Genomic DNA, 26,961 nt, shown 5'->3' on the forward strand with positions numbered 1-26,961 from the left:
AAGATGTTTTGATCCTAAACTTATAATTATGGAAAAATACCCTTTCTCTCCTAGACACTACAGATTTCTTTGTGAATATTAGCAGGAAATCTGTCTTTTAAAGTGTACAATAGAGGGCGTGAAAATAGTGTAGCAGTTAAATATCAGGATTAGCATGCACTTCACCTGGGATTCCTAGGATGGCAGGGACCCACCATTGCATCCCCAAGCACCTACCATTGCAGCTTTGGAGGGTCCCAACACTACCTGGGTAATCCTCCCACTGCAAACCTGAGCAGCATCACATTCTCGGGATCTTGCTTTGAACCAGGAACCTACGTGGCTGAGAATTGCAGATGGGGGTCCCCAGGCCACCTGAGTACCACTTGGGAAGCCGGCAAGTGTAGTAAGTCAAATTGTAAAGATATGATTTTACATAAATTGCATCGAGTTCATGATTATATATTAAGAAAAATTCTCTGTGAACTGAAAAGATCTTAGACACAATTACATTGTTTTGGCATCAAACTGTCATTTTACCATCAGTTATTGATGTTTTTAAATAATTTATGTATAAATGTTGTCAACTAGGCTGTTTTTATGTACACTAAAAACACCTTAAAAGTTAAATTCAGCCCACAAAAGAAAAATATAGAAAAAGCATGAGTGTAAGAACCATGAAACTCATTTAGAAACAGATTGTCAACATTTGGCGTGCCTTTTCTCTGACGGTATGTATCCCAGGACATGTTCTGTCTGAGTGCTTAGCACCATTTTAACATCTCTGCTGAATGTCATGCTGTGGTGTTTTTGTATTTACTTTTGACTAACAATGGAAATTTTCAGAACTTCTTGCAGTTTTCATCTGTAGCAATGGATAAAATTATAAGCCAAAATAACCACTACTGAGGCTATTGGTTCATGAGTTGTGTAATGGGGCAGCCATTCTAGGAAGGACTCAGGGTTCTGGGCTGGGGTAGGGAGCAGAGCTCTGTCCCTGTGCCGCTCTGAAAGGGCCCACAAGACACTCACCACCAGGGATCCCAAAAGTTGAGCCAGAAGGCAGGAAAGGAAAAAGTACATTTGAAATAATCAAACTGTACATTTGGTATTTTGTTTTCACTGACATGACTCTCCTGGGCAATATCGAAACTTCTTTTCCTTCTTTTGGTTATTTATTTGCTGCTTTAACTCTGGAAGTCTATGATGAAAGGGGAGGGTTGGAGAGCACCACAATCTTTCTCTTTAAGTCCTGAAATGCTTTTAACCCAGTATGTTCTGTGTAAGACCTGGGGGACCTTTGGAAAGCCAGTTTACCCCTGAGTTTTGAGGATTTTATGTTAAGGGGAATTCCAGTGACAGTGGCAGTGAATTTCCTAGCACACAGGCTTTGGGAATGTTTAACTATTTATATGCTATTTGAATATCCTTTTGACTGAAATTGTCCATTTCATTAGATCTAGATGTACTTTTTTATTGAATGCTTAGCTGGTAACCTGTGTGAGCCAAGGGAGTCGAATCACTGAATAATCTAAGATGGACAATTTGAAATATGCTATGTTCATATTTTTTTAATGTGAAACAGGTTTTGAAAGGATTTATTTATGGCACTTTGGTTTTAACATCTTCCATTTCCATTTTTAGTTGATGTAAAATAAGAGAACCATTAAAGTTTGTAGAGGCCACAGGAAGAGCCTACAGGATTTTTCAGGCTCTAAACTTAGTTTGCCAGCATCTCTGCAGAGAAAAGAAAAGACTTGCAAATGCAAATGCAGTCATCTCACTACAGAAATGAATGTGAGATGTGCAAGCGCATCCCCAAACCCAAACTAAACACGTATCTCTTTCCACACCCTCTTCACCAGACCCCAGATAGCAACTCTGATGGTACTCTGGGGATTATGGGATGAAAGGAAGGCAGGGAGACATGGAGGGGCGGGGCGGGGGAGAGGTCTGAATTAGAGGCAGGTAAACTTGGAGTAGGTGAGCATTTGCTCAACCCCTTCCAAGCCTTGTCAAGGTCCATGTGGAAATGTGTGTGACTCGGGTAAACTGCATGTGAGGATAAAGATAATTCACTAGCTTCTTCCTTTGTAGAAATAGCTCTTCAGAGGGCCAGGAATCAACAGTGCATAGACTATAATGGTCATTTCAAAAAATTGTCTTTGAACAGAAATTGTGTGTTTATTATAGCTTAGGAGATGGAGAGCCAAGTAGAAAGTGCACATCACAGAATCTTTCCCGGGAGAATCTCTGGAGTTGATGTTTGACCTAGATAAAGCCCTGGGACCGAATTCTGAATTGGGGTCAAAGCTCTTGCAAATATTGGTAGTGAGCAGTATTTTGTTTTTATTAGTGATCTGGAACATTTTATTGCCCTAACACCAATTAGCTAAGAGTTTCAGAGAAGCTATATTCCTATTGCTTGGCATTCTAGCTCAATGAATAATAACCAAACACTTTTAGTTTAATCGGATTGAAAATTCTTACTGAATATTTCACCAGAGTCAATATTTCACCTTAGTCAGTAGAGCCCAAAGAGTCATGGAATTTGCTGGACGATTCTGGCTTTGGGATTCTGAAGAATCTTGGCTTTGGAAACAGAGAGTGGAATATTTATTCCTCCAATGAGGTGTTTTTCAAAAATGTTACTTTGGCCAATTCTGTTATAATCACAATGGCTGGGTACTTGGTGTTGCAGTATTTTGCTTGTTTGTTTGTTTCTTTGTTTGGGGACCACACCCAGCAATGCTCAGGGCTTACTCCTGGCTCTACACTTGGCAATCACTCCTGGTGGGTCTGGGGTGCCAGGTATTGAATTTGGGTTGACTGCATGCAAGATTAAGTGCCTTACCCATGGTATGTTCACTTCAGCCCCAAAGAATTATAATATCTTTGAAACAATGTATCTGTTTCTCTTTTTTTTATTTAAACCTGACCAGTGAGTTACATAAACAAGAGACTGAGTCCCTTTTTGCATCCGGAAGGCGGAGGCTCAATCCCTCACACACTCTTTGCTTCTGGTCCCCTTCACAGATTCCCCACATGGTCCCCAAACCATGCTGGAAGCAGCCACTGAACACAGAGCCAGGGCCAACCCCAACATCATCAGTAGTCCCCAAACTAAAATTTTATAATGCATAAACAAAACCAAACCAACAAACATACTATAGATGCACCTGTATAAAATAAGGTATTCATTTAAGAATTTACTTCTCTCAGAAGTGACCTTGTATGAGAAATGGGAATTGGAGTTAGATGACAAGGACTAAGTTGGAGCTGGTGCCCTTCCTCAACTGCTTTTAGTATTTTTATCTTTCTTCTACATGAGTTGATTTGTGTTCAACGTTCTTCATAATCTCCATAGTCTTCCTGCTTCTGGATTGAATATTCAAAGTGCAGTCTTCTTTTCTTTTTTTTCTTCAGCACTTAATCCATTAATTTTTAAGTTCATGAATGAATTAATGAATAAAAAGAAAATAATGTCAACTGCTTTCATAATAATTGTATGAGATTCTAAGGAAAAAACTATTTGGATCATCATTAAAATGATCTAAGCTTATTTCTTGGGCCAGAGAGATAGTACAGGTGTGAAGGCACTTGCTTGAATGCAGTGGCCTCAGTTTGATCCATGGCATATTTTCCCATAACCATCGCATATTTTCCCATTCCCTAAGTACCTCCATGGGAGACTTCAGAATGCAGAGCCTGAAGTAAGCTCTGAGCACCACCAGGTATGGTTCCAAAAAATACAAATACACACACACATACACACATATACACACATATACATATATACATATATATGTGCGTGTATATATACATGTGTGTCTATATACGTATACATATGTGTATACACACATCTCCATGATACAGGCACTGACCATTTATGACAACCTATAGGTTTATGAAGAACAATTGCATCTTTAGGAGAAGCCGTGGCATCTGATTTTCACTTCTGATGCTCTGTGAGGATAACTTCACTGACGATCATTCCTCAGCCTTCAGAGAGCCCATCAGATATGTGGAACATGGCAGAATAAAGACAAAAAAACACAAGCACAAGTTTACACTTAAACATTGAGAGGTCAAACTAGTAAATCTGTTGGTTGCTGAAAGGGAAGCTCAGGCTTTCTCTGAAAATAAAACCATGAAAGCCACAGCCCTTATTACTGATAGAAACTGATGGTATGTTTCAGAAAGCAGGGAGTATGAAGTGGGCCCCCACCAAAGGCAAAGCATCATCAGAGAAAGGTCCCTGTCTCCCAGAGCACCAGCCGTGTTCCTCGTGAAGATGAGTATACGCAGGAAGAGCTTGAACAAAGAGAGAATAAGGTACACTGCAGTATAGCTCGCTTCCCAGACAAATCAGATAGACTCTGAAGAATTATAATTATTCTCAAGGAAGCTGAAGCAAAAAATAACTTACCCTGTGCTTCCTCCCTCCCTCTCCCTCCCTCCCTCCTTCACTCCCTCCTTCCCTCCCTCCCTCTCTCCCTCTCTTCTTCCTTCCTTCCTTCCTTCCTTCCTTCCTTCCTTCCTTCCTTCCTTCCTTCCTTCCTTCCTTCCTTCCTTCCTTCCTCTTCCTTCCTTCCTTCCTTCCTTCCTTCCTTTCTCTCACCCTCCTTCCATCCCTCCCTCCTTTCCTCATTTAATTCTCCCTTAAAGCTTTTTTTCCTTTCTTTTTTTCTTTTCTCTCCCTAGGAGCTTTTGCTGCAGGCTAATAGTTGGCCCATTCCAGAAATGAGGTTGCTGAGCTAGCTAGGCAGTTTCAAAAAGGTTCTTATTTTGGTTGAGTCTATGGAGGCAGTGTCTACAAAACCATATTAGTCACACTAATAGAAAAACATAGTTGAACTCCCTCTCTCAGCAGTGGCAGTAGAAAATACCATGTCATGTCATTGCCTTCTTGTTAGGAAGAGTTCAGAGTGGAGATGATAGGCAATTGCCCAGGACATGGAGCTGGGGAAGATAGACCTGTGTGAGCTCACAGCAGATGTTAGAGGCCCACTTGGTAAATGGGAAGCTCAATGTTCCCTGGATGCAGGTTTTGGGAAACACTGGGGAAATCTCAGCACTCACTTTGAAGCTTTAGCAACCATGTCGGTAGCATTGAACAGCATTCTCATGGGCCTGGAATATCTTTTTTATGCAGTCCTCATTTTCAGGATAAAGATGGTGGCTTGTCCACAAAAGGGAACACAACCGGTTGGTTATCAGCTCCTAAGCCATTCAATAAATGCTCACTCCTTAAAACAGTCTACAAAACAATCTGTCCCCATCATGGGCCTGACTTCCCAGATTCAATATCAGTCTGTCCTGGCCCCTCTTAGTCACCCTGTGTGCTATTTATTATCTGTTGTTCTTTTCTGATTCTGTATCTCAGTCTCATGTCCTAGGAAGTTGTACCTACCTTCTTTGCAGCATTCCTCAGCCATTTTCTGTGTCTAAAGGTCTCTGCTAAAGGAAAGATCTCTGTTAAAGTTGGACCAGGTTAGAGTTCAACTTTTGTTAACTTCTGGATGTGGGCCTCTTATCAGATGTGTGACATAGAAACACGTTCTTTTATTCTGTAGCTTGTCTTCCTGTTCTCTTGAAAATGACCTTGAATTTTCAAGACCTTGCACTGAATTTTATTAATTTTGATGAAATCCAATTAGTTGAATCATACGGGTGGTTGGCAATGATGTTTCAAGCTCTGAGTTCAGTGGCACAACACAAGTGGCACTAGTGACACCTTCTCATGACCTGTACTCTCCACGAAGCCACCTCAAGCCCTGCGCAAACCTGACACTGACATTAGAGGTGACGGAACGCTGGTTTGCATTTTTCCAGATGGCGCCATGATTTCATCTCCGAGTGTACCTTTCAATTGAGTGGAAGCCTTGTCATGTCTCATAAGTAAAATGATGCACGCACTGTGATGGGTTGTTTATTTTTGTGTGTGTGTGATCTTTAAGCCGATGCATATTAAGAGGAAAAGCTGCACGGTGCTGCTTCTTAGCTGAGCTTGGCGAGAGCCACTTAATTCCACAGTGACCAGACACCCGCCGCAGCCCAAAGGCCGTTTTAAAAGTGCTTAGGTGACCATGGGTGATTTTTCTGTTTTTAAGATTCTGAGCGAATTTCTAAGCAGCTAAGGCCTCTGAAGTACTGTGAGATTATTGACCTCGTGCAATTGAGAGTGACAGCTCACACAGTCTCCCAGCCACGTGGGGCGCCTGATTATCAACCCAGGAATGAACAGCAACTCCAGGATTTCCACAACACCCTTTCTGCAAGATTGTGTGTAAAAAGTAAATTAGACGAAAGAATTAAATCTGCCTTCAAGCTTCCATTTTCCATACAAACCCTTAATACGAAAGGGGCCATTTCTTGGGGAAAATGAATTTAATCTGCCCACACATTTTAGAGTTTATAGGGTGGAAGAAAGGATTTGCAGATTTCTGCTTACCCACTGGCATTTTTCATGTGAACAAACTCACTGGCAATACCAAAGAGGAGGCTTTGCATCTGGAAAGTGACGCAGTGGAACATGATGCAAAATATTGAACAAATGGAAGCTCATCCCAAATGTGGGCTGAAGCAATAGCACAGCGGGTAGGGCGTTTGCCTTACATGCGGTCGACCTGGGTTCAGTATCTCTGCCCCTCTCGGAGAGCCCGGCAAGCTACTCAGAGTATCTCACCCGCACGGCAGAGCCTGGCAAGCTACCCGTGGCATATTTGATATGCCAAAAATAGTAACAACAAGTCCCACAATGGAGACATTACTGGTGGCCACTCAAGCAATTGATGAGCAACGGGATTACAGTGATACAATGATACAGTGATCCCAAATGCAATGGTGAGAAGTGCCTCATTTATCTCCCACTCTCCAAAAAGTGGGTGTGGACCCAACACTAAGTAGTCTCCTCTCTTCTTCCTCAGAGAAATCTGGGTAACTATTAAAGCCCAAATCTTACATCTATTGCATTTGCTGATCTGGGTAACCCGTATGCTAACTTCACTTAATCCAGAGAGGTTATCCAAACTTCTGCTGTTACCTAGAAAACAGGAGGGGATACAGACTATGCACACAGGTGACAGACCTGGCATTTAATAAGTAAATGAGATATTGCCCAGCATCCTGTTTATTAAATGCCATTATTAATCCTTCCCAAGATCTGAGGAGCAAACCTTTCCTATTAGAAGAGTGGAAATTCTTCATGTATTCTGTTGTAGTTTCATGGAGCTGCTTTCCTGCTAGAATTTAATAAATAGTAAATAACAACATGCTGTTGTACGTGGCATCTTTTAACAGAGACATGATCCCTGTGCTGCCAGCTGAGAAGAGCATAACAGGAAATCATTCTCGAGTAATTGCCTATGTTTACCCAAAATGATGCAATTCATAAAAAACAACGAACAGCCAATTTGACATTAAATGATTTGTCGCTCCACAATTGAACATGACTGTGTTAATCATTACTTGGATCACCTCTAAGCACTTGAGTTCTTGTGATTGACTTTCTTTCCTAAAGGAAAAGTCGTTCTTTCATTGATTATGATTAATATGCTGAATTAACATGGAAATATTCACATAGAGCTGATTACAGTAAATTTTCTTCCCTTTGTTCCCAGAACAAAACCTGCCCATTTTGCAGGTGAAGGAGGAGCTGGCACAAAAGCGGTAACAGATTTGTCTAGAAGTGTTTGTATTAGAACTGGTTTTATAAGCAGCATCTCATTTAATCTCTTTTTAGTTTGGGGTCACACCCAGCAATGCTTGGGAGGCCCTCCTGCCTTTTTGTTCAGGGATCACTGCTAGTGATAGACTCTGAGGACCATATGGGATGTCAGGGATCAAACCCTAGTTGGCTGTGTGCAAGGAACGTGCCCTGCCTGCTGCACTATGTATGGCTCCAGCCCCAACCAGTTGCATCTCATTTAATTTTATTTGCAATTTAATCTATTTGCAAGGCAGAGTGTAAATCAGAGAGAACTCAGCAAGGTATCAGTTCAGACCTCTCTGTTTCAGGCCTCTGTCCTGGAGGTTTGTGCTTCTATTTTCCAAAGACCCAAATTTCCAACTCTGTTTTGGAGAAGCAGAGGCGGGGCCGTTACCCAACCTCTGACAGTGGAAGTGGAGCCTGTCAAGGTCCAAACGGCTCAGGTTTGTTTAGGCTTTTTGTTTTTTGTTTCTCATTCTTTTTGTTTGGGGGTCCACATCTGGAGTGCTCAAGACTTCCTTTTGGCTCTGTGCTCAGGGAGTACTCCTGACAGTGCTCAGGGAACCATATGTGGTGCCAGAAATCTAATTGGGGCAACCATGGGCAAGGCAAGCTTTAACCCATGTGCAATCTCTCTGGCCCAAGGCTTTTTCTCTTCTTTTAACTCAGCAACAACTTTAGAAGAGAGATTATCTAGAAAATAAAAGACTGTTTGGAGGGCCTAATCGATACAAATCAAGGTACTCAGTACTGTGCTTTGTGCCTTTTTGAGTTCACTCCTCTAATAAGAGTCAGAGAGAACATATCTGCTGAGGGGTCATTCCTTACTCCCCAACTGTGGGAACATTTACCTGGAGAGTCTTAGGAAGCTTTACTTCATCTGGCTACTTGATTTTCCTGGCAGGGAGTTAGCAGGATAGGTTCTGCATCAAGCTCAGCCCATCCCCGTCTCACCCAGCTGGGTCTTCCCTCCTCAGACCAGCCTGGCAGTGGCCCAAGCCTGGACTACAGCAAAGATGGAGGCATCTAGATAGAGAAGGGGAGAAATCTGCCTGGAATCCCAATGGCCCCTGGGTCTCTGCTCCTTCCAAACTCCTGGTTGTGGGGGATGGGGTGGGGGGTTAGGAGGACAGGACAGTCCACATTTCCCAGAGGATTTAGCTACTCTTGACCCTGACATTTGCCTGGCCTCCAGATTTTTTCTTCTGTATATTTACTAAAAATAAATTACGAATGGGGCCTCTTGCACCTGTCTCTCTTACCGCTTGAGTTCAGAAGTCTCACGCCACTTCCCCCACTCCGGGGAAGCCAATGATGATGGGCAGGTGAAGGAAGGAATGAGGACCAGGCTGGTTGGTGTCAGTTGCAGTTTATTCCATTCCCATCTCCATTCTTTTCTGATTCTCCTTCTGCTTATCCCTGTTCCATGCTACCTAATTCTCCTCCTGGATCCCCCTTCATTATCCTTTTTGCCCTGGATCCCTCAGCCCACTCTTACAGCCTAGTTAAATCCCCAAGCATTGAGGGGTTGGAGCTTACACATAGGTGTGGCCATACAATCAACAGAGGTAAAGTCTTGCCCTCAGGGAAAGCTGCTTCTAGGACAGATTCTCATTCAGCAGGAAAACCCACCCAAGAGCGGAACCCCATGGGTGTGTTTCTCCTCTCCTTGTCCAACAAACAAATTATTATATTATGTCTAATAATATAATAATTATGTCATATAATAATTACATAATAATATAAATATTATGTCCAACAAATATAATATTCATAATATTCATTTTTGTATGGACAAAGTAAGAGATACATTAAGCTTATAGAATTGCTCTCATGGAGGCATCTTGATCTCAGACTACAGTGTTCAGGCCAGATTAGGCTTTCCTAACCCTAGCAGGGTCCTAATCTCATCGTTACTTTTGGATCATGACAGCATTTGTCCATGACCAGGCTCTCAACTTCTGGTTGAGTATCATAGCGCTTTGACCTGGCCCATTTTGATGCCAGGGTAGCTCACAGCTCGCCCTGCGTCCATTTGGTCCCTCATCGGGACCTTGCTTTTGGAGTGCTAGGAACTAAGGGCAACTGAGGCTTAAATTGAGAAAGCAGATGCCCCAGAGTGCGGATTGTTTGGGGACAATTTACTCCCAAGTCACAAAGGATAATATTAACTGTCTTCCTTTGTCCATACAAAAAGGACATTGCTTTAAAGTAAACTATTCAAAAAACATAAGGAGAGGAGAAAGGCAATATTTCACTCAGTAGCACTGTAGCACTGTCATCCCATTGTTCATCCATTTGCTTGAGCAGGCACCAGTAATGTCTCCATTGTGAGACTTGTTACTAGTTTTGTCATATGGAATATGCCACAGGTAGCTTGCCAGGCTCTGCTATGTGGGAGGGATACATTCAGTGGCTTGCTGGGCTCTCTGAGAGGGACAGAGGAATTGAACCCAGGTCGGCCACAGGCAAAGCAAACACCCTACCCGCTGTGCTATTGCTCCAGTCCCAATATTTTATTCATACATATAAAATTATAGATTTCTGATGAATCTGACCTTACAAGTTAACAGAGTCTGATTAGGGGGGAAAGTAATAGACTGGTTGGGGAAGAGAGCATAAAGAGGAGTTTACAGAGAAGTACCATGGAATGGAAGTGCCTCAGGAGCACTGTGATAAACCTGAGCTCCCTGTGGCAAGTGAAACAGGACATGCCAATGTTATCCTAAAATGTTTAGAGCTGCATCCCAATAAACACAGAGGAATGGAGGTGCTTCAGGAGCACTGTGATGGGTATTATCTGGAAAACTTAAGTTCTCTGTAGCAAGGGAGAAAGGACAAATCAATGTTATCCTACATTCTCCCATTTTGCTCATTACTGTCCATCAGAATATAGATTCACTTACTTATTCTGGTTGTGTTTGTCTCTGCCTTAAATGTTAGCACAGTAAGGAAAGGAGTGTTTTAGATTCCACCAAAAACAAGAGCTGCGTCAGCATGCAGCAGACAGCTGTGTGGGAGAGGAAGGAGTGAGAAGTGCCGGGCAGAAAAGAAGAAGCCCACCTGGTTAGGCACTGGGTCTTAAAAGCCCAGGTCTGGGGCAGAGGAATGGAATGCTCTGTTGGGCTGGTCTGCCGGTGAGAGGGCTTTGATTCCTGCCCTGAGAGGAAGTGGCTATTGAGCAACTCAGAGCAAAATCCCCTCTGTCCTGGTTCTTCTGAAGCTGGGTGAATAACAAAAAGTATCATACAGATGCATTGGAAAGAGAAAGATCAAATTTGATCACGTACGCATGGAGAATGTACAGAACTGTAAATTCTAAGGGAAATGGGGCAAATCAGGGGCCTCTTTCCTTTGCCTGAGGCGTCAGGCAGAGAGAAGCTTCCAAAGAACAGAGAATGACTTCAGGGCTCAAGCCTGGCCTCTGGAGGTTTGCCCCGCCTGAAGACAGTTTCTGTGAAGTGGTTGTTTCCGGAGAAGACCCCGGCTTTAGGTCATCTGCTTCTTAATTTGCGCAAAGGCTACAGCTTCTTCAGGCTCACAGGGCCTCCAGGGACCTAAGAGCCACTTACCCAGGTACCTGCCTCAGTGGAGAAAGCTGCTCCAAACATTTTAGGGGAAGCTTCTCTGAGCCGTTTGGGGAGCCCAGTCCCATACTTTTGAACTAGAACCCAGACATCAATGTGAGCCACTGTCACCAGCTTCTGCTCAATTATGAAGAACATTATAGAACCAGACAAAATTGATACTGAAAGAGATTTTATGGCTGTGGTTCTTGGAGACTCCTCGGGGTCATTTCTGTGCTGCATCGACTCCCCTCCCCTCCCCTAGCTCCTTTAGGCTTTTTTGCATAATGAATGATGGTATCTGTGTAAAGATATTTTTAAATGATTTTAATTTCCTAAAAAAAAATAAGTCATTTGCATATGCATTCTCAGAAGGCAATAGGAAGCTCCAGATTCTGGAGCATTTCTTTTTTCTTTTCCCATGTTTATTTATTTATTTTTTATTTATTTATTTTTATTTATTTATTTATTTATAACTTAAGTAGCACTGTAGCACCATCATCCCATTGTTCATCGATTTGCACATCGAGTGGGCACAAGTAACATCTCCATTGTGAGACTTGTTGTTACTGTTTTAGGCATATTGAATACGCCACGGGTAGCTTGTCAGGCTTTGCTGTGAGGGCGGGATACTCTCAGTAGCTTGGCGGGCTCTCCGAGAGGGGCGGAGGAATCAAACCTGGGTCAGCCACGTGCAAGGCACCTTACCCACTGTGCTGTGATTTATCCTACTGTTAATGATAGGGTTTTATGCATATGCATACCCTCTTCCCACCAGACTGTCCACTGCCTGCTATCAGTGCCCCAAGGACGCCTCATGTTTCAACCCTTCAGCTCCCCCTGCCCTCCCCCACACCAGGTAAACTCAGTTCTGTAGAGCAACGCTTCAGTTTAGTTGCCTTTGACTTTTTGTATTCCCTTACTGTGTTTCTTTATATATCACATATAAAACTCTGTATCTACCCCTCTCCTGCTGGTTCACTTCAGTCAGCATGATACTCCAGATCCATCCATGTCATGAGTAAATTGCCTGATTTCATCCTTTCTTAGAACTGATTCATACATATTCTGCTGTGCACATACCACAATTTTTTTATTCAGCCATCTGTTCTTGGACACTTGGGTTATTTCCAATTTTTGACTATTGTGCATTTCCTGAGTATCTGCTGCCCCCAGGGTCCCCTCCCAGTTGAGTTTCCCCTTAAGGGAAATCACTGGAAGCTACTATTTCAGAAGAAAGGAGATTCTTCTGGAAAGAGGCTGCCCACAACTATTTTAATTATGATGGACCTGTGACGAAGAGTGCACTTGGAAACTTGTGGAAGGATGTGGTTGTAGGTCACCCCACAGCATGGCACCCCTGGACAGTCTTCCTCACAGCCTGAACAAAGCTCTCCAGATGGTCCAGTCTATTTTTATTAGCCCTTTTACTCCTCTCTACAAAACTTCCTAGGGTTTGGTAAACAATGAAATATATTGTATCTAGAAAGACTGAAACTTACCCAAAAGGGCATGGGAGGGGGAAATGTTGCTTTATGTGCCCACCTACAGTGCTCTTAGGACTCAAGTGAAGACTAAAGCTTTTGTTCCAAAGAAACACAATTAACATTCATAATGAAAAGTGAGAAAGTGATGCTAAGTGTTATATTTCTTTAGTGAGAAAGTGGAAACAAATGTCCACATGCTTCTGAAGAAGGTATATATTATTTTTCATAGGCTTTTCAACTCTCCTCATTAAAAAGAAAGTAAGCCCAGTGCCATGGATATCCCTCACTGAGGTCAAAGACACTCAAATGGCCTGTGTCTGATAGGCAAGAATTGGTACCTGCCTTACAGGCGCTTGTAAATTATTTTTGCTTAAAGCAACCTGAAAAATTCTTTTCTTGTACTGTACTGCAATATTTCTATTTTCACTTTTTAGCAATTAAGAATGAATGAACTTCTGTGCTACAACTTTAAAAAATTCACTTTGTTGTAAAATAAGTGTGAGACTTCATGTATTTAGAATTTGGGCATTTCCAAATAAAATGTTTGCATAACCGGGGGGGAAGGGGAGGCCTGGTGCTCTTCAGGCTCTTGCTGTCTCTTCACGGCATGTATCTGAAAACTCTGGAGCTGCTACTCAGGATACAGACTCTATTTTGCAAAAACAACTTTACCTAGAGCAAGGGTTCACCTCTAAAATGCAGCCTCTGGGGAAAGGGAAGCAAGCACAAGTGATAGATTCTGGGCTGTTTGGAGTCGTCAGATTTTTTTTTTTTTTTTTGAGTATCCTGGCAGGGTAATAATGCTGAGCTTTAGTATAAATAAAATTTATGAAGTTATGATTTCATTATGTGCTGAAGGGGAAAAGGTGGTTTAAAAACGTGAGCCAGAGAAATAGCCAGGGCGCTTTCACGGCCCAGTGCCGGGCATGCAGAGGTGAGTTATAGAGTAACCTTTAAAGGTTACAGATGAGCAATTTATTGACGGAAGGTAAATCTTTTGAATGCAGCCGAATGAATCTGAATCAGAGAGAGAGGAGAGGCTACCCCAGGTAAATTTCCAAAGAAGTGGACAGTAAATTGTTGCATTAATAGGGCACTTGGACCCTGACTGGCTCATCAATACTCAGCCCAACTTATTAGATTGTCTCTCTCACTGGTTCCCAGGAACAAGTACCTCATTGAAATTAAAATTTCCAGCCCTAACTGGCTCTGCTTGGATGTGGCCATTATGGTTGGTGGTTGGGCCACACTCTGCCTTATGATTCACCTCAGGGCCACAGTCTCATGGATTGCCATGTATAGAATCTTCAGGAATGTTGCCAGCCAGTGGTTAGAGGATTGGTAACCACCCTACAGGCAGTTTTTACAACAAGGGTTGGCAGGTCCTGTGATCACAGTCCCCAGGGCATGCCAGCTGGGGTGTAGCATCAGTGAGTGGGAGAACCAAGATTCAAGACTCGGGGTATGTGTTTCTCCACCTGGTGGTCCAGAATTATTATGTTCAAAAACAAAATATCAAAGAGTGGTCAGGTGGGATCTGAGACCCTTGCAGATAGACCATGCATATGTGTTCTGTCATATTGCAGGATGTGGTTATTCCACATGATTAATGTCTTCTTGATATCATTCACCGGCTTAACAATGACATATTTCAGGTATAGATTTGGCCACCAGCTTACCAAGCCCCTGCACTGACGTCAGCGGGAGAGGGTAGTGATGAGGCCTGACTGGCTTTGCGTGAGTGTATTCAAAGAGAATTGCTTCACCTGAGTGGAAACTGTTCTCTTAAGCGGTTATAGACTTCACATTTGTCCCCTCGTGCATAGGGTCATTAGATGACAATTAGGGAAAGCGAAAACCCCGGATGACTGCTGTTCCTCGCAAGGGACGTCAATCACCTCACAGACGTTTTTGACAAATGTCTGGCAATAGGTGCACCGAGGTGGAAATACAGATAGTTCAGTCAAGAATGTGACTTCTACTGGAGGAGATTTATTGAGGACATGCGGGTGATATTAGCATCTCTGTGTTGATTGAAAGTGTCACTCGCATGACAGATGGCACCTGCCTGAGAGTAAGGGTTGGGAGAGAAAAATGTTTGCTCAAGTGTGGGTGACCTCGTTATTCATTTTTGACGACTGCAGCATAGCACCTCGTGGCTCCCTAAAAGTTTTACCTAATTAGGGAAAAGTTTAGGGTAGTCAGATTCAGGGAAGTTGATCATTGTGCCCAACTATAGATCATAGTTGAAATCAGTATTGCAGCCGCTATGAGATATGTATTTTCTAGAAATCAAAATTGTTTGAACAAATATGTGGGAAAGGAAAGTGTGTGGTGGGAAATGCTTGGCGGGAAGGGAGGGAACAGGCTGGCATTTGATGACAGCTGCCCAGCCTCAGGGCCCTGTCTGAGTTCTCTCACCCTCAGCTTGCTTCCTTTTCTTTCTTCCTTCTTTCCTTCCTTCTTTTCTTTCTAGAGATTCTGTCATACAATGTTCCAACACCCATCCCTCCCCCAGTATATATTTCCACCCCACCAGTGACCCCAGTTTCCCTCCCTTTTGCCACAGTCCCCACCTCCAGCCTGCCTCTGTTCTATGGGAAGCACTTTTCTTCTCTCTCTCTCTCTCTCTCTCTCTCTCTCTCTCTCTCTCTCGCTCTCGCTCTCTCTTCTCTCTCTCTCTCTGGCTCTGTCTCTCTATGTCTCTGTCTCTCTATATCTTTCTCTGTCTCTCTGTCTCTGTCTGTCTCTTCTCTCTGTCTCTGGCTCTGTCTCTCTCTGTCTCTGTCTCTCTATGTCTTTCTCTGTCTCTCTGTCTGTCTGTCTCTTCTCTCTCTGTCTCTGGCTCTGTCTCTCTCTGTCTCTGTCTCTCTATGTCTTTCTCTGTCTCTCTGTCTCTGTCTGTCTCTTCTCTCTGTCTCTGGCTCTGTCTCTCTCTGTCTCTGTCTCTCTATGTCTTTCTCTGTCTCTCTGTCTGTCTGTCTCTTCTCTCTCTGTCTCTGGCTCTGTCTCTCTCTGTCTCTGTCTCTCTATGTCTTTCTCTGTCTCTCTGTCTCTGTCTGTCTCTTCTCTCTCTCTGTCTCTGGCTCTGTCTCCCTCTCTTTTTTTCTCTCTCTGTCTCTCTGTTTCTGTCTCTCACTCTGTCTCTTTCTCTCCTTTTGGGCATTATAACTTGCAATACAGATACTGAGAGGTTATCGGTTATCGGGATTGTTCCTTTACCTATTTCAGCAGGCAGTTCTTACCCAGAGTGATCATTTCGAGCCATCATTGTCACAGTGGTTCCATCTCTACCCCACTGCCTTCCCCTCCAGCACCACCCTCAGCTTTCTTGTCTATCTGGATGCGGTTTTCATCCAAACAGTGCTGCGTGTTAGAAATGTAGTTGGCTGGACTGTTGCATGAGATGAAGCGCTTCGAACTTGAAAACTCTTTAAATGTGCACACATGGCTGAGTAGAAGTACCATGGGCTCTCGCCTAGCAGAGTCCTGGTATAGTCTTGCTTCCAGGCTGTTGGCTTTATTGGCGGGCCTCAGCCCGTTTCCCCTCTGCATCAGGGAGAGGCATGCCCTGGAGTGCTGTCCTGAGGCCAGGGCCGAGCAGTGCCCATGCACGGCATGCAGCCGGCTGGGTTCCATCGCCCTTTCTCAGTGTTGGTGCCCTTTGTGCCATCCCACTGTGCTCCGGGAAGTCATGGAGCATTCCAGAATTCAGAATCCTTTCTTTTTATGATAAAAGTACTTTCATGAAAAATAAATGAGATAACGTCTATTCTCTTAATGGTTGTTATTAGTGTGTGGTCTAATAGTGTCAGATACACTTACATTGTTATGTGTTGTGATCTCCGGAATGTCTGTATCTTGCACAATTGAAACTCTAGCCAGAGAACAGCGTAGCTGCACCCCATCCCCCAGCCCTTTCTCCCACCATTCTACTTTGGTTCTGTGAGTTTGGCTGGTTAGACATCTCTCATACGTGAAATCATGTATTTGTCATTGAGTGCCTCACTTAGTAAGTTTGAAGTTAATTTTTGCACATTTTATATATGTCTTTTATTATGCTGAAGTAACTTCCTCTGCTTTTAGGTAGCAGAAAAAATAAAAATAAATAAAATTTTTAAAAATTAAAAAAATCTTTTTTTAATCATGAAAAGGTAACTTTTAATTTATACAGTATTTCTTCAAGTTAGCAGTATTACTCAAAATATCAATTTTGTCAGCTACAATTATTTACCTTAATTACTTCACGTCTGTGAGCCCAGAAAATATACTATATATCCTCCCATTGAATAAAGGAAGTATATTATATTTTTTAAGTATATTAATGTTTTGTTGTTGTTGCTATAACAAATTATGTCAAAGTTAGTGACTTTCAAATATCTACTGAATACTTTTATCAGAACTTTTGTAACTGGACACTGAGGTGTTGTCAGTCTGGTTATTTCTTATGGTTTCAGAAAATAATTTATTTCCTTACTGTATCCATCCTGGACTGGAGCGATAGCACAGTGGGTAGGTTGTTTGCCTTGCATGTGGTCGACCCAGGTTCAATCCCTCCGTCTCTCTCTCTTGGAGAGCCCAGCAAGCTACCAAGAGTATTCCGCCCGCATGGCAGAGCCTGGCAAGCTACCCATGGCATATTTGATATGCCAAAAACAGTAACAGTGAGTCTCACAATGGTGATGTCACTGGTCCCTGCTCCAGCAAATCAATGAACAACAGGATGACAGTGCTACAGTGCTACTGTATCCATTCTATTACAGACTTTCCATTGTGCTCAATAACTGACCAGCCAGGAAGACTGGGGTCCAGGGCCTTCCTGCTCAGACTTTCTACCTCTCTCCAACTCTAAGGAGCTCACATGGTCACCCAGACCCCAGTCCACCATATCAGCATGTTTCTGAGAATTCCCATTTGTATTCATTCCACCAGCCCAACTTAGAGTACTAGAGATGGGACTAGGGGGTCAGATGAGTCCTGAGCTAGACCCTTTTATTCCCAGAGGCCCCTTGAAGGAATCCACTGCAACAAGGAAAAAAAAACCCCTTGCCTTATCTTGTTAAATACCTTTTTTTTCACGATTAGTAGAGAAAAACTAGTGGTTTGTTTTCTTTCTTTGGATGTTCAATTCCTAGTGATTTTCTTTCCTCCTTTCCAAAAGCAGAAGTATCGTGCGTTCTCTTGTGCCTCCTTAAATGTAGCACATACACACAGATGAGCAACCCTTCTTTGGGGGAGAAGGGTATGGGTGATTTTGTAAAAATAATATCTATAAATAAGAATGCTCTTAAAATAAAATGGGGGTCGCATGGCTCAGGGAAACTTGGTTTTGCAGAACAATTCCTGTTACTCTTTTTCATGCTTGTCCCTAGGCTCAGTTAGTCCCTTTGGGGAACAAACTCCATAGGCAAGTGTGCTTAGGGACTAGTTCAAGGTCGTTACCTCTGTTGGCACTGAGCCTGTGGCACCTCTAGTGTTTCCCACTCTTCCTCTATGCTCCTCATACACCTCAAATAGTTTCCTGCACATTTCTTTTTTTTTTCTTTCACTAAACCTCAAACACAAGATCTATCCATTCCATTATCCTGTCTTGGAGTCTGACACAAAACTGTAATGTTGTATGATTTCCTTTCAAGTCATAACATCCTAGGATTATATGATTGCATTATTAACATACTCTGTTCTCTCCCAGAACAAGGGGAATTTCACCGTAATGATGTACCCAGTTGAATGATAACCTGGCAACCTTAGAGCTTTGTTGCAGCATTTCTTAAATAGCCCTCAAATATCCCCATTTTTAAAAAAGAAGTTTGAGCAGCAAAGCATGCTGTGTCACTGAGACAATACGATTAACTTAGTAAATTGTAACCACAAAAGATATTTTGTCTTTCTAAACTCTACTTTCTATGTCACTGAGACAGTATAATTAACTTAGTAAATTGTAATCACAAAAGATATTTTGTTTTTCTTAAACTCTACTTTCTCTCAGTCAATTTGAATCAAGAGCTGTTTTGAAATAATATAATAACACTTAATATTACCAGACACATTCTTGGTAGTGCTGCTCAGTTGATAGCATCACATTTCAATGTAACTTCTAACCCAATGCCTTGGGCTCTCTGTGCCTGTCTAGTTACTGTTCTGTAGCAAAAACTCACAGAGTCTAGAAATTCTGTTCATAAGACCCACATCTGACATCCTGTGATATGTGTGCATCTTTAGGGGATGATGTAGGTACTGATGTATACAAAGAATTTGAAACTCAACAAGAGTGTTCAGTTCAACAGAAATTCCAATGCTTAGTCTTTGGCTAGCATTGCAAATTTCCCGTTGAGGTTTGATAAGAAAATGAACAAGACCACAGACCTCATGGCTGGATCTATAGTTGACTTATTGGTGTTTTATGATAGGCTCTGTGACTTCTTATTCTCCATTTGGAAAAAGAAATACAGCTTTCAATTAACTCCTGGATTTTAACACTGTTGACTAAGATTTTAAGTTACAATCTTAGTGATGTCTTTTCACTTTGTCCTGATAAAGTTTACAGATATTTTTTTTTTCATGACTCCAACCTATGAGACCAAAAGCTATTGATGTCAGCTGTGAATTGATGCACTCATTCATGCCGACTGCCTTTGTCACCTAGTCTCTTATCCTAGTGAGCTACTATTGAATAAATCTTTGGGAAAGTTGAAAATCAGTGTTCAATTTACAAGTCCCCAAAGCACAAATGATATAGGCTTGAGAGTCTTCTTAAAATTTCTCTTTAAAAACTTGGTAATTACTTTCTGGAAAAGTATCTATAATTTGAATTAAGCTTCCCTTGTATCACTTATAGTCCCGTTGATCTTCGATTTGCTCCAGCAGGCGCCAGTAACATCTCCATTTGTCCTTGTCTCGAGCTAGTGTAGCCCAATGATACCTGCTCGCTCCAGGAACAGAAAGAGCCTCAAATCGTTCATTCAGGGATTTGATGAAGAAATCTGACCATGTAGTTGGTGGGCGGCCACGAAATCTTCTGATGTTCCGTGGAATCCAGTCTGTAACAGCTCTAGTCCAGTAGTCGTCTCTGAATCGCATTACATGACCGGCCCATCTGATTTTTGATGCCTTGGCAAACGAGACAGCATCCCTGATTTTTGACGGAGGTCAGAACTCCAGATTCCTTCTCTCACTTGAGTGAGACATGATATTCCCAGCATAGCTTTTTCGATTCCTCTTTGGGATACCCTAATAGCATTCTCATTCTGCTTGCGTAGGGCCCAGGTCTCTGAGGCATATGTTAGTGCAGGAAGAATGGTGGAATCGAAAAGATGTGCCTGGAGTTGAAGGTTCTTCGTTATCTTAACCACCTCTTCGACACTCTTGAATGCATTCCACGCTACTCTCTTCCTCCTGCGCAGTTCTGGCACCATGTTGATTTCTCAATGCAGGTACACATAGCTGGTGCATTCAGAGATGTTAGTTCCATTGAGAGCAAATGGAGCTTCAGGGACCAGTTCATTTTTTATGAACATCGTCTTGTTGAGATTCAGATGCAGTCCGATCTTTCCACACTCACGGTCGAAGTAGGCCAGCATTTATGCCGCTTGGATAATGTTTGGCGTTATGAGAACGATGTCATCAGCGAAGCAGAGGTAGTGTAATTGCCAACCATCTATCTTCACTCCCATTCCTTCCCATTCCAGTTGTTGCATGATGTTCTCAAGGGTGGCACTGAAGAGTTTCGGTGAAATGGTATCACCTTGCCGCACCCCTCTCTTTACATCAATGATCACTTCCTTGTAGAATGGTGAGATCCTGGTGGTGAATCCACAATGCAGCTCGTGGAGGATTTTGATATATTGAGTTTGAACGCCCTGTTTGGCCAAGGCTTCGATGACCTTCAGTCTCAACAGAATAGAAGGCCTTCTTTAAGTCGATGAACGTTAGACAGAGTGGCATCTTGAACTCTCGCAAAACTTCAATGAGTTTGGTCAATGTGTGGATATGGTCTATCGTGCTGAATCCTCTTCAGAACCCAGCTTGCTCACATGGTTGTCCTTCGTCTAGTGTTCTGCCTATTCTATTCAGGATGACACGAGTAACACCTCTAAGGGCGATTGGAGGCCACCCTAAAAGCCTCCGTCTCTCTCGGAGAGCCCGGCAAGCTATCAAGAGTATCTCACCCGCACGGCAGAGCCTAGCAAGCTACCCATCGCGTATTCGATATGCCAACAACAGTAACAACAATTGGCCTCATTCATCTATCACCGAAAGAGCCCCCAATACGGCAGCGTTAAGAAAGATGAGCAAAGAGAGGCTGAAAAAATCTTGGGGACGAACTAGACTGCCAAAACGAAGAAAGACTAAGATGATTGTCTGTACGTTCAATGCACGGTCACTGGCATCAGAAGCATCCATCGAGGACCTGATGGTGCAAGTGCAGAAGATCAAGTACGACATCATTGGTCTGACCGAAACGAGGAGACATCAAGCACATCACGCCATTTTCGACACTGGAGAAGAATTGTTCCTCGGAACATGTGACAATAGAGGCGTTGGTGGCATTGGTGTCCTTGTCTACACGAACTTTGCCATGAGCATCAATTCATTCAAAGGCCTAACAACCCGAATTGGATGATTACACTTGAATAGATGTGGCTCACTGCCTGCAGTTTCTATCTTCACCATCTACACACCAACTTCCAACTACGATGAAAAAGAAATTGAGAGGTTTTACATGGAACTGGAGAAGTTCTGTAAAGAAGACCACACCTTCTACAAGATCATTGTTGGTGATTTTAAAGCCAAGATAGGTCCGAGAAGGTCGCCCGAAGAACTCCACATTGGGACACATGGCCTAGAATGGAATGATCAGCGTGAGAGACTATCTGAATTCATCATGTCAACCAAGACCATCCATGGTAACTCACAGTTCCAGAAGGCCGAATCTAAATGCTGGACATGGGAGTCTCCCGGTGGACAGTTCCACAATGAAATTGATCACATCATATTCAATCGAAGGTTTTGCCTGACTGATGTCGCTGTTGTCCCAAAATTCCAAACAGGATCGGACCGTCTCCTTCATGCAAAATGCTACTTCACAGAGCAGGGAGAAAAGTCTGCAAAATTTAAGTCTAAGAAGACAATTCCCAGAATGACCACCAACTGGGAGCTCTTTGGCACTTGAATTAAGCTTGTTATATTAAATGTGTTAAAGCCCTGGGTTTCTTTCAGCAAATTCTTTGGTTCTCCTTTTTCTCTAATCACAATGACTAAGGGATATGAAGCACAGTCATGGGACGTTGGTATAACTGTTGGATCAAGCCTGAGTCACAGTTAGCATGGGACTAGGTAACTTCTTAAGTTTTTCAGTGAGAGGTGAGGATTATTGAGCTACAAGTATAATGATTCTTTAGACAGATTCTTAAATGCTAAGTATACTCACAACCTAATTTGGGTGAATGTTCATAATCATCTATTTTGCTCAACACTCAGTAAAAAATTAAATAGACTATAGTATCTTAAATAATAGTCAATTAACTGTACAGCTATCCCCATGACAGTCACTTTCATGCAAGGGAGGAATTAAAGAAAGTCAAAGTCCTTTGTTCTGTGAACTGCACAGTGGGTCAATTTCAAGTGCAGGAACCTGGCACTGCATATGATTATGTTTCTATCATCACTAGCGCGTTCCTCTGTTCTGAGTCCCTCTTCCCAGACTCCCAGTCTCTCTCTCTCTTTCTCTCCCCCTCCCTCCCTCCCTTCCTCCTCCCCCCCCCCCCGCCATAGCAGCAGAAGAAATACAGTTTATACTTCCCGCACTGGCCACACCAGGTATAAATGCTAACTTCCTCCTCCTGTGTCCTTGCTAGTCTCCCACAACTTTGGTGGGTAGACACAGTCCTGCCCCCAAGCCATTCAAGGAATGGCTTCCAAAATGATCCAAAGAGAAGGATCTGGGTGAAGTTCAAGTCTAAAGGAATGGTGAAGTATTGAACTTTGGAAGTATTGATCTCAGCTATGAAGAGTAATGGCTGAGAAGCCTGAAGGATGGTGAAGAATGACTCCCTGGTGTGAGCTGCCCTCTTTCCTGGTCCCAGGTTAAAAACCTCAGAGAAGCTGCTTTCAGGAACTCTTCTGGGAAAGACACATTTGAGCTATGCAATAGTTTGACAAGACTTAGTTATCAGGATGTTAATCAGTTAGCAGTCACCTTAGAAAGAATTTTGTTGTTCTCATAGTGTATCATTAAAAACATCAGGGCATTACTATTGTTCTACCCAGCCAGTATAACTTTTAAGTAGTTGTTTCATGAACGTAGGTATCAGCAAGAAGGTTCAGACTTTCATGCTATTATAACATGGTAGATATGTGGGAAAGGAGGTCTCAAGAAGAGAAATGATAAGAATTTGTGTTCTATATTTGCTTTGAAGTAGTGTTTGAGATCTTTTAAATGGGGAAGCAGGGATCAGAATTTTGAGTACTTTCAATATTTTTGTCTTTCTTTTTTGGGGTCACACCTGGCAATGCACAGGGGTTACTCGTGGTTCTGCACTCAGGAATTACTCTGGTGGTGCTCAGGGGACCATATGGGATGCTGGGAATCGAACCCAGGCCGGCCGTGTGCAAGGCAAATGCCCTACCCACTGTGCTATTGCTCCAGCCCCCTAAATATTTTTCTTTCTTGTGCACAACCATTTCTTAAGAGAATACCCCCTTTGAGTAAGATATCTTGTTCCCCTGTGGGTATGGTAACAGGCTGAGAGTAAACAGTATGTCCTACGAATTTTTCCCATCAGCTCCACACAGCTGTTGGCTGCTCTCAAGGATGGTCTTTGCACACAGATATAGATTCGTGTATATGCATATACACATGCACAAACACATCTACTCATGCACACCCACGTAGTTTCACATGCCATTCATGTGCCTGTTCATGTACATACTCACAGAGATCAAACACACAAAACTTCATTCTAATGAACTGGATCCCAGAATCCTCTTGCTCTGACTTTAAGTCAAAGCATCACAGGAAGCGCTGACCAGGACCGGCTGAAGATTGGCTCAGACTGAAGACTGAGGTCATGACACTGTTTGTCAGGTGACAGGGATTGAGTTCAAATCCCAAAACCAGAAATGGGTATCAGTCTATATGGAGTAAAAGAAAGTTAAGAATTCATGCTCGATTTTTAGGATATGAGTGCAAGAAAGTCGGTATATTTGAGTGTTCACAGCCATTGCTGCATTACTTTGAACCTTTCATATGTCTTGTAGTTTACTTGGCTAAATTATTTGGTGTTCACAAAGTACAGAATTTGTTAGCTATTTTTGTAAGGCACTTTCTAGGTATTTACAAAACACAATTAATGTTAATGTTTCTTGCAGGAGCTGGAGTTTCAGGATCTAACATGTGTCCTGCACTGCATTCACTCCTTCATCGCAGCCAAGGTGGCCTCTGTGGACCCCATGTTCATAGATAGTCAGAGCGTCGCAAGAAAATACATGTACAGCAACTAACTAAAAGTGCTTCTGCTGAGTGCTGAAAATTAAATTATTTTCTTAAGAAATGAATCTTTCCTGCACAATGTTGCAACTTTGTGTGATTTTATAATGAGCCTATAGTTGTGATACCAATAAAATATGTCACTAGTTTCCAGAGACGGGTCATACTTATGTGATGAGTTAATCAGACTCTGTACAAGCTAAGCTGTGGTTCTGAGAACTCAGCTTCCATGGGAATTGATTCCATCACTGACATTCCTGCAAATCAGGTGAAAATGGTATCAACCCCTCAGGCCTACTTCATACTTGGGGAAATCCAGACTTTATTTTTATAGAATTTAGAGTGCAAAATATTAGAGCTCACCATTTTACTTCCTCAAGCAGTAAAGGCTTTCTTTGAAGTTTACTTAGTATGCCATCTTCTTAAGGAGACAGTGTATAAAAGGTTTATTTGAGAGATGCACAATGGAAATCTGTGGGACAGGGAAATCTATTCTAATTATTTAATTTTAATGTTAGTTGTAATTAAACTGTGATCCTGTTAGAAAATATAGCCATTCAAATGATTATTTATTTTCCTAATTCATAAAATACACCTTTTCTTTTCTTGTTTCTCATATTGCATATTACTTCTAAGAAGATTAGATTCTCTATGTTTGTTATCAAAATGAATTTAATGGTATCCCCCCATTGTTTGTAGGGATGCAGACTTTAGTTAGAAAATCTCAAAATTATGTACTCCTTTCTCAAGGCTACAAGTACAGGGAGAACATAAAATCATCAGACTGTAAAGTACAGGAAGATAATTCTAAGAAAAAACAGTATATGGTACCTACATTTTATTTTGGAAGGCAAATGTGCTTTAGCCACTGTATGGTGTTCTTCAACATGATTGAAATTCCAGCCACTATTTCTGGGTCACTGCAAATACATTCCTTGTTGTATTTTTATTTACAAAGAAGGTGATATTTTAATTTATAATATATTAAATATTTATAATTAAAGGTTTTTATGTGTTTGAAGATATATTCTTTTTCGAAGGTATCTATCTATAGAATATATATTATATGTATATACTCTATATAAAATTCCCATTTACTTTTTGTTGTTGTCATTCTTTTGCTTATGTGTGTTCTTTTGTTTTGTTTCGTTTGTATTTTGGAGCAACAGGCCAGCAGTACTCGGAGATTTCTCCTCTATCTGTCCTTATGGATCTCTCCTAACTAACTCTGCTCAAGGAATATATGTGATGCTGAGTTTTGAACTCACGTCAGCTGCATGACGGAAAACGCCATACCCACTATTCTATCCATTCGGTCCCATTTACTTTTGAATGGTTTCCTTGGAATACTCCAACTTGAACATAGCAAATTTTAAATATTTGTGAATTTTAAGTAATATTCTGATATTGGCATTTACAGAATAGTAGAAAAAATCATCTTCTTTGTAGATGTAGATAAAAAAAATCATCTTCTTTATTCCTGCATTAACTCAAACTTCCAATCAACATTACTATTAGAAGCAATAGAAGTTAGAAGTTTATAAAATATTCACCAACTGAAAAAGTTAAAGGTAGAAATGACCTCATCTCCAGGTTCTCTTATGGATGAATATTTGATCTCCATATTTAAATCAATTCTTATTTTCTTCCTTATACCAAAGTACCCAAATTGACTCAAGAATAGGCCTACTGCATGAGGAAATTGTGATGATTTTATTGCTTCCATAAAAAGATCTTTTAACATTTGCCTTCCTAGCTAATATCTTTTCCCTGCAAGATGTGATACCAAAATTTATTTTATATTTGTATAAATACATACTTTTGGATAACTCAGAGTCTTTTTATTAAAAAGCAGCAAAAGTTTTCTTCTTATCCAGATGAAGCAGTTGACCTAATGCCCACCTGTCTTTCTCTTCCACTTCTGGCCCCTGCCTATCAGTCACTACACAGTGATGCAAAGTTCTGGGGTCTGCACATGCATTTCCCAAAAGTACCAGCCTGGCTCTTCCAGTATAGACCAGGGGGAAGGGTAAAACAACTCTGAATTAGTGTCTTGTCCTGCAAACACAACTTGGTAAGGGCAGTGGTTGCTTCTGTCAGCCTCTGACAGTGCTGGACTCAAAGTCACTTTAATCTTCCTAGGGGATATATGCAGCTCACCCTAAAATCTTCTCATTTTGTATTTCAATTACCAATAGGAATTCCATAAAACACTGCACAGCTCTTGAAAACTCATGGTTGCCTAGATTTTGCTGAGGGCTGCATACTCATGATTTCTGTCTTTTCATACCCACCTGGGTAGATTGGTGGTCTCACTGTTCTCATTGCACTGATTATGGAGAGAGAGACCAGCAAGAGTCCACCCATAGTTTAAGGCCAGGTGATGTGGGGCAAGCAGGAGCTGAAGCCCTCGAATCTCAGGTGTTAGCTCCCCCAGCTCAGAGCCCAGACCCATGATTCTTCAGCCTGAAATAACAATTCCTGCCTCAGCCCCCTCTGTGAGGGGGTCACTGTGTGTGGCTGTGGTTCCCTCCATAGAAATCACTAAGCATCATTTTCTCAGCCGGAGCCTGTTTCCCTTTGTTTCAGTTATATGACTTGTACTTGAACAACGAAAAACACAAAACTCCTGCTAATGAAGTTTTAATAAAAGTGAAACATGGTCCATTTGGGAAAGTTTCTTAACCCTTGCAATGAGTTCCATGTGTACTCTGTGGGCATTTGGCAGAA

At 42.0% G+C, this 26,961-nt stretch overlaps 1 protein-coding gene across 3 annotated transcripts in view; it reads left to right on the plus strand.

Annotated features, from left to right (window-relative positions):
• Positions 1-25,333, plus strand: part of SNTG2 (syntrophin gamma 2) — a 439,433-nt gene extending 414,100 nt beyond the window's left edge. For all 3 annotated transcript variants that reach the window (XM_055120048.1, XM_055120049.1, XM_055120050.1), the window contains one exon: positions 24,114-25,333. In XM_055120048.1, coding sequence (XP_054976023.1) covers positions 24,114-24,245 — 132 coding nt within the window. In that variant the 3' untranslated portion in view covers positions 24,246-25,333. The remainder of the gene's footprint in view (positions 1-24,113) is intronic.
• The last annotated feature ends 1,628 nt before the right edge of the window (positions 25,334-26,961 follow it).

This window comes from Sorex araneus, chromosome X (assembly GCF_027595985.1).
Source record: "Sorex araneus isolate mSorAra2 chromosome X, mSorAra2.pri, whole genome shotgun sequence".
NCBI classification, from domain to species: domain Eukaryota; kingdom Metazoa; phylum Chordata; class Mammalia; order Eulipotyphla; family Soricidae; genus Sorex; species Sorex araneus.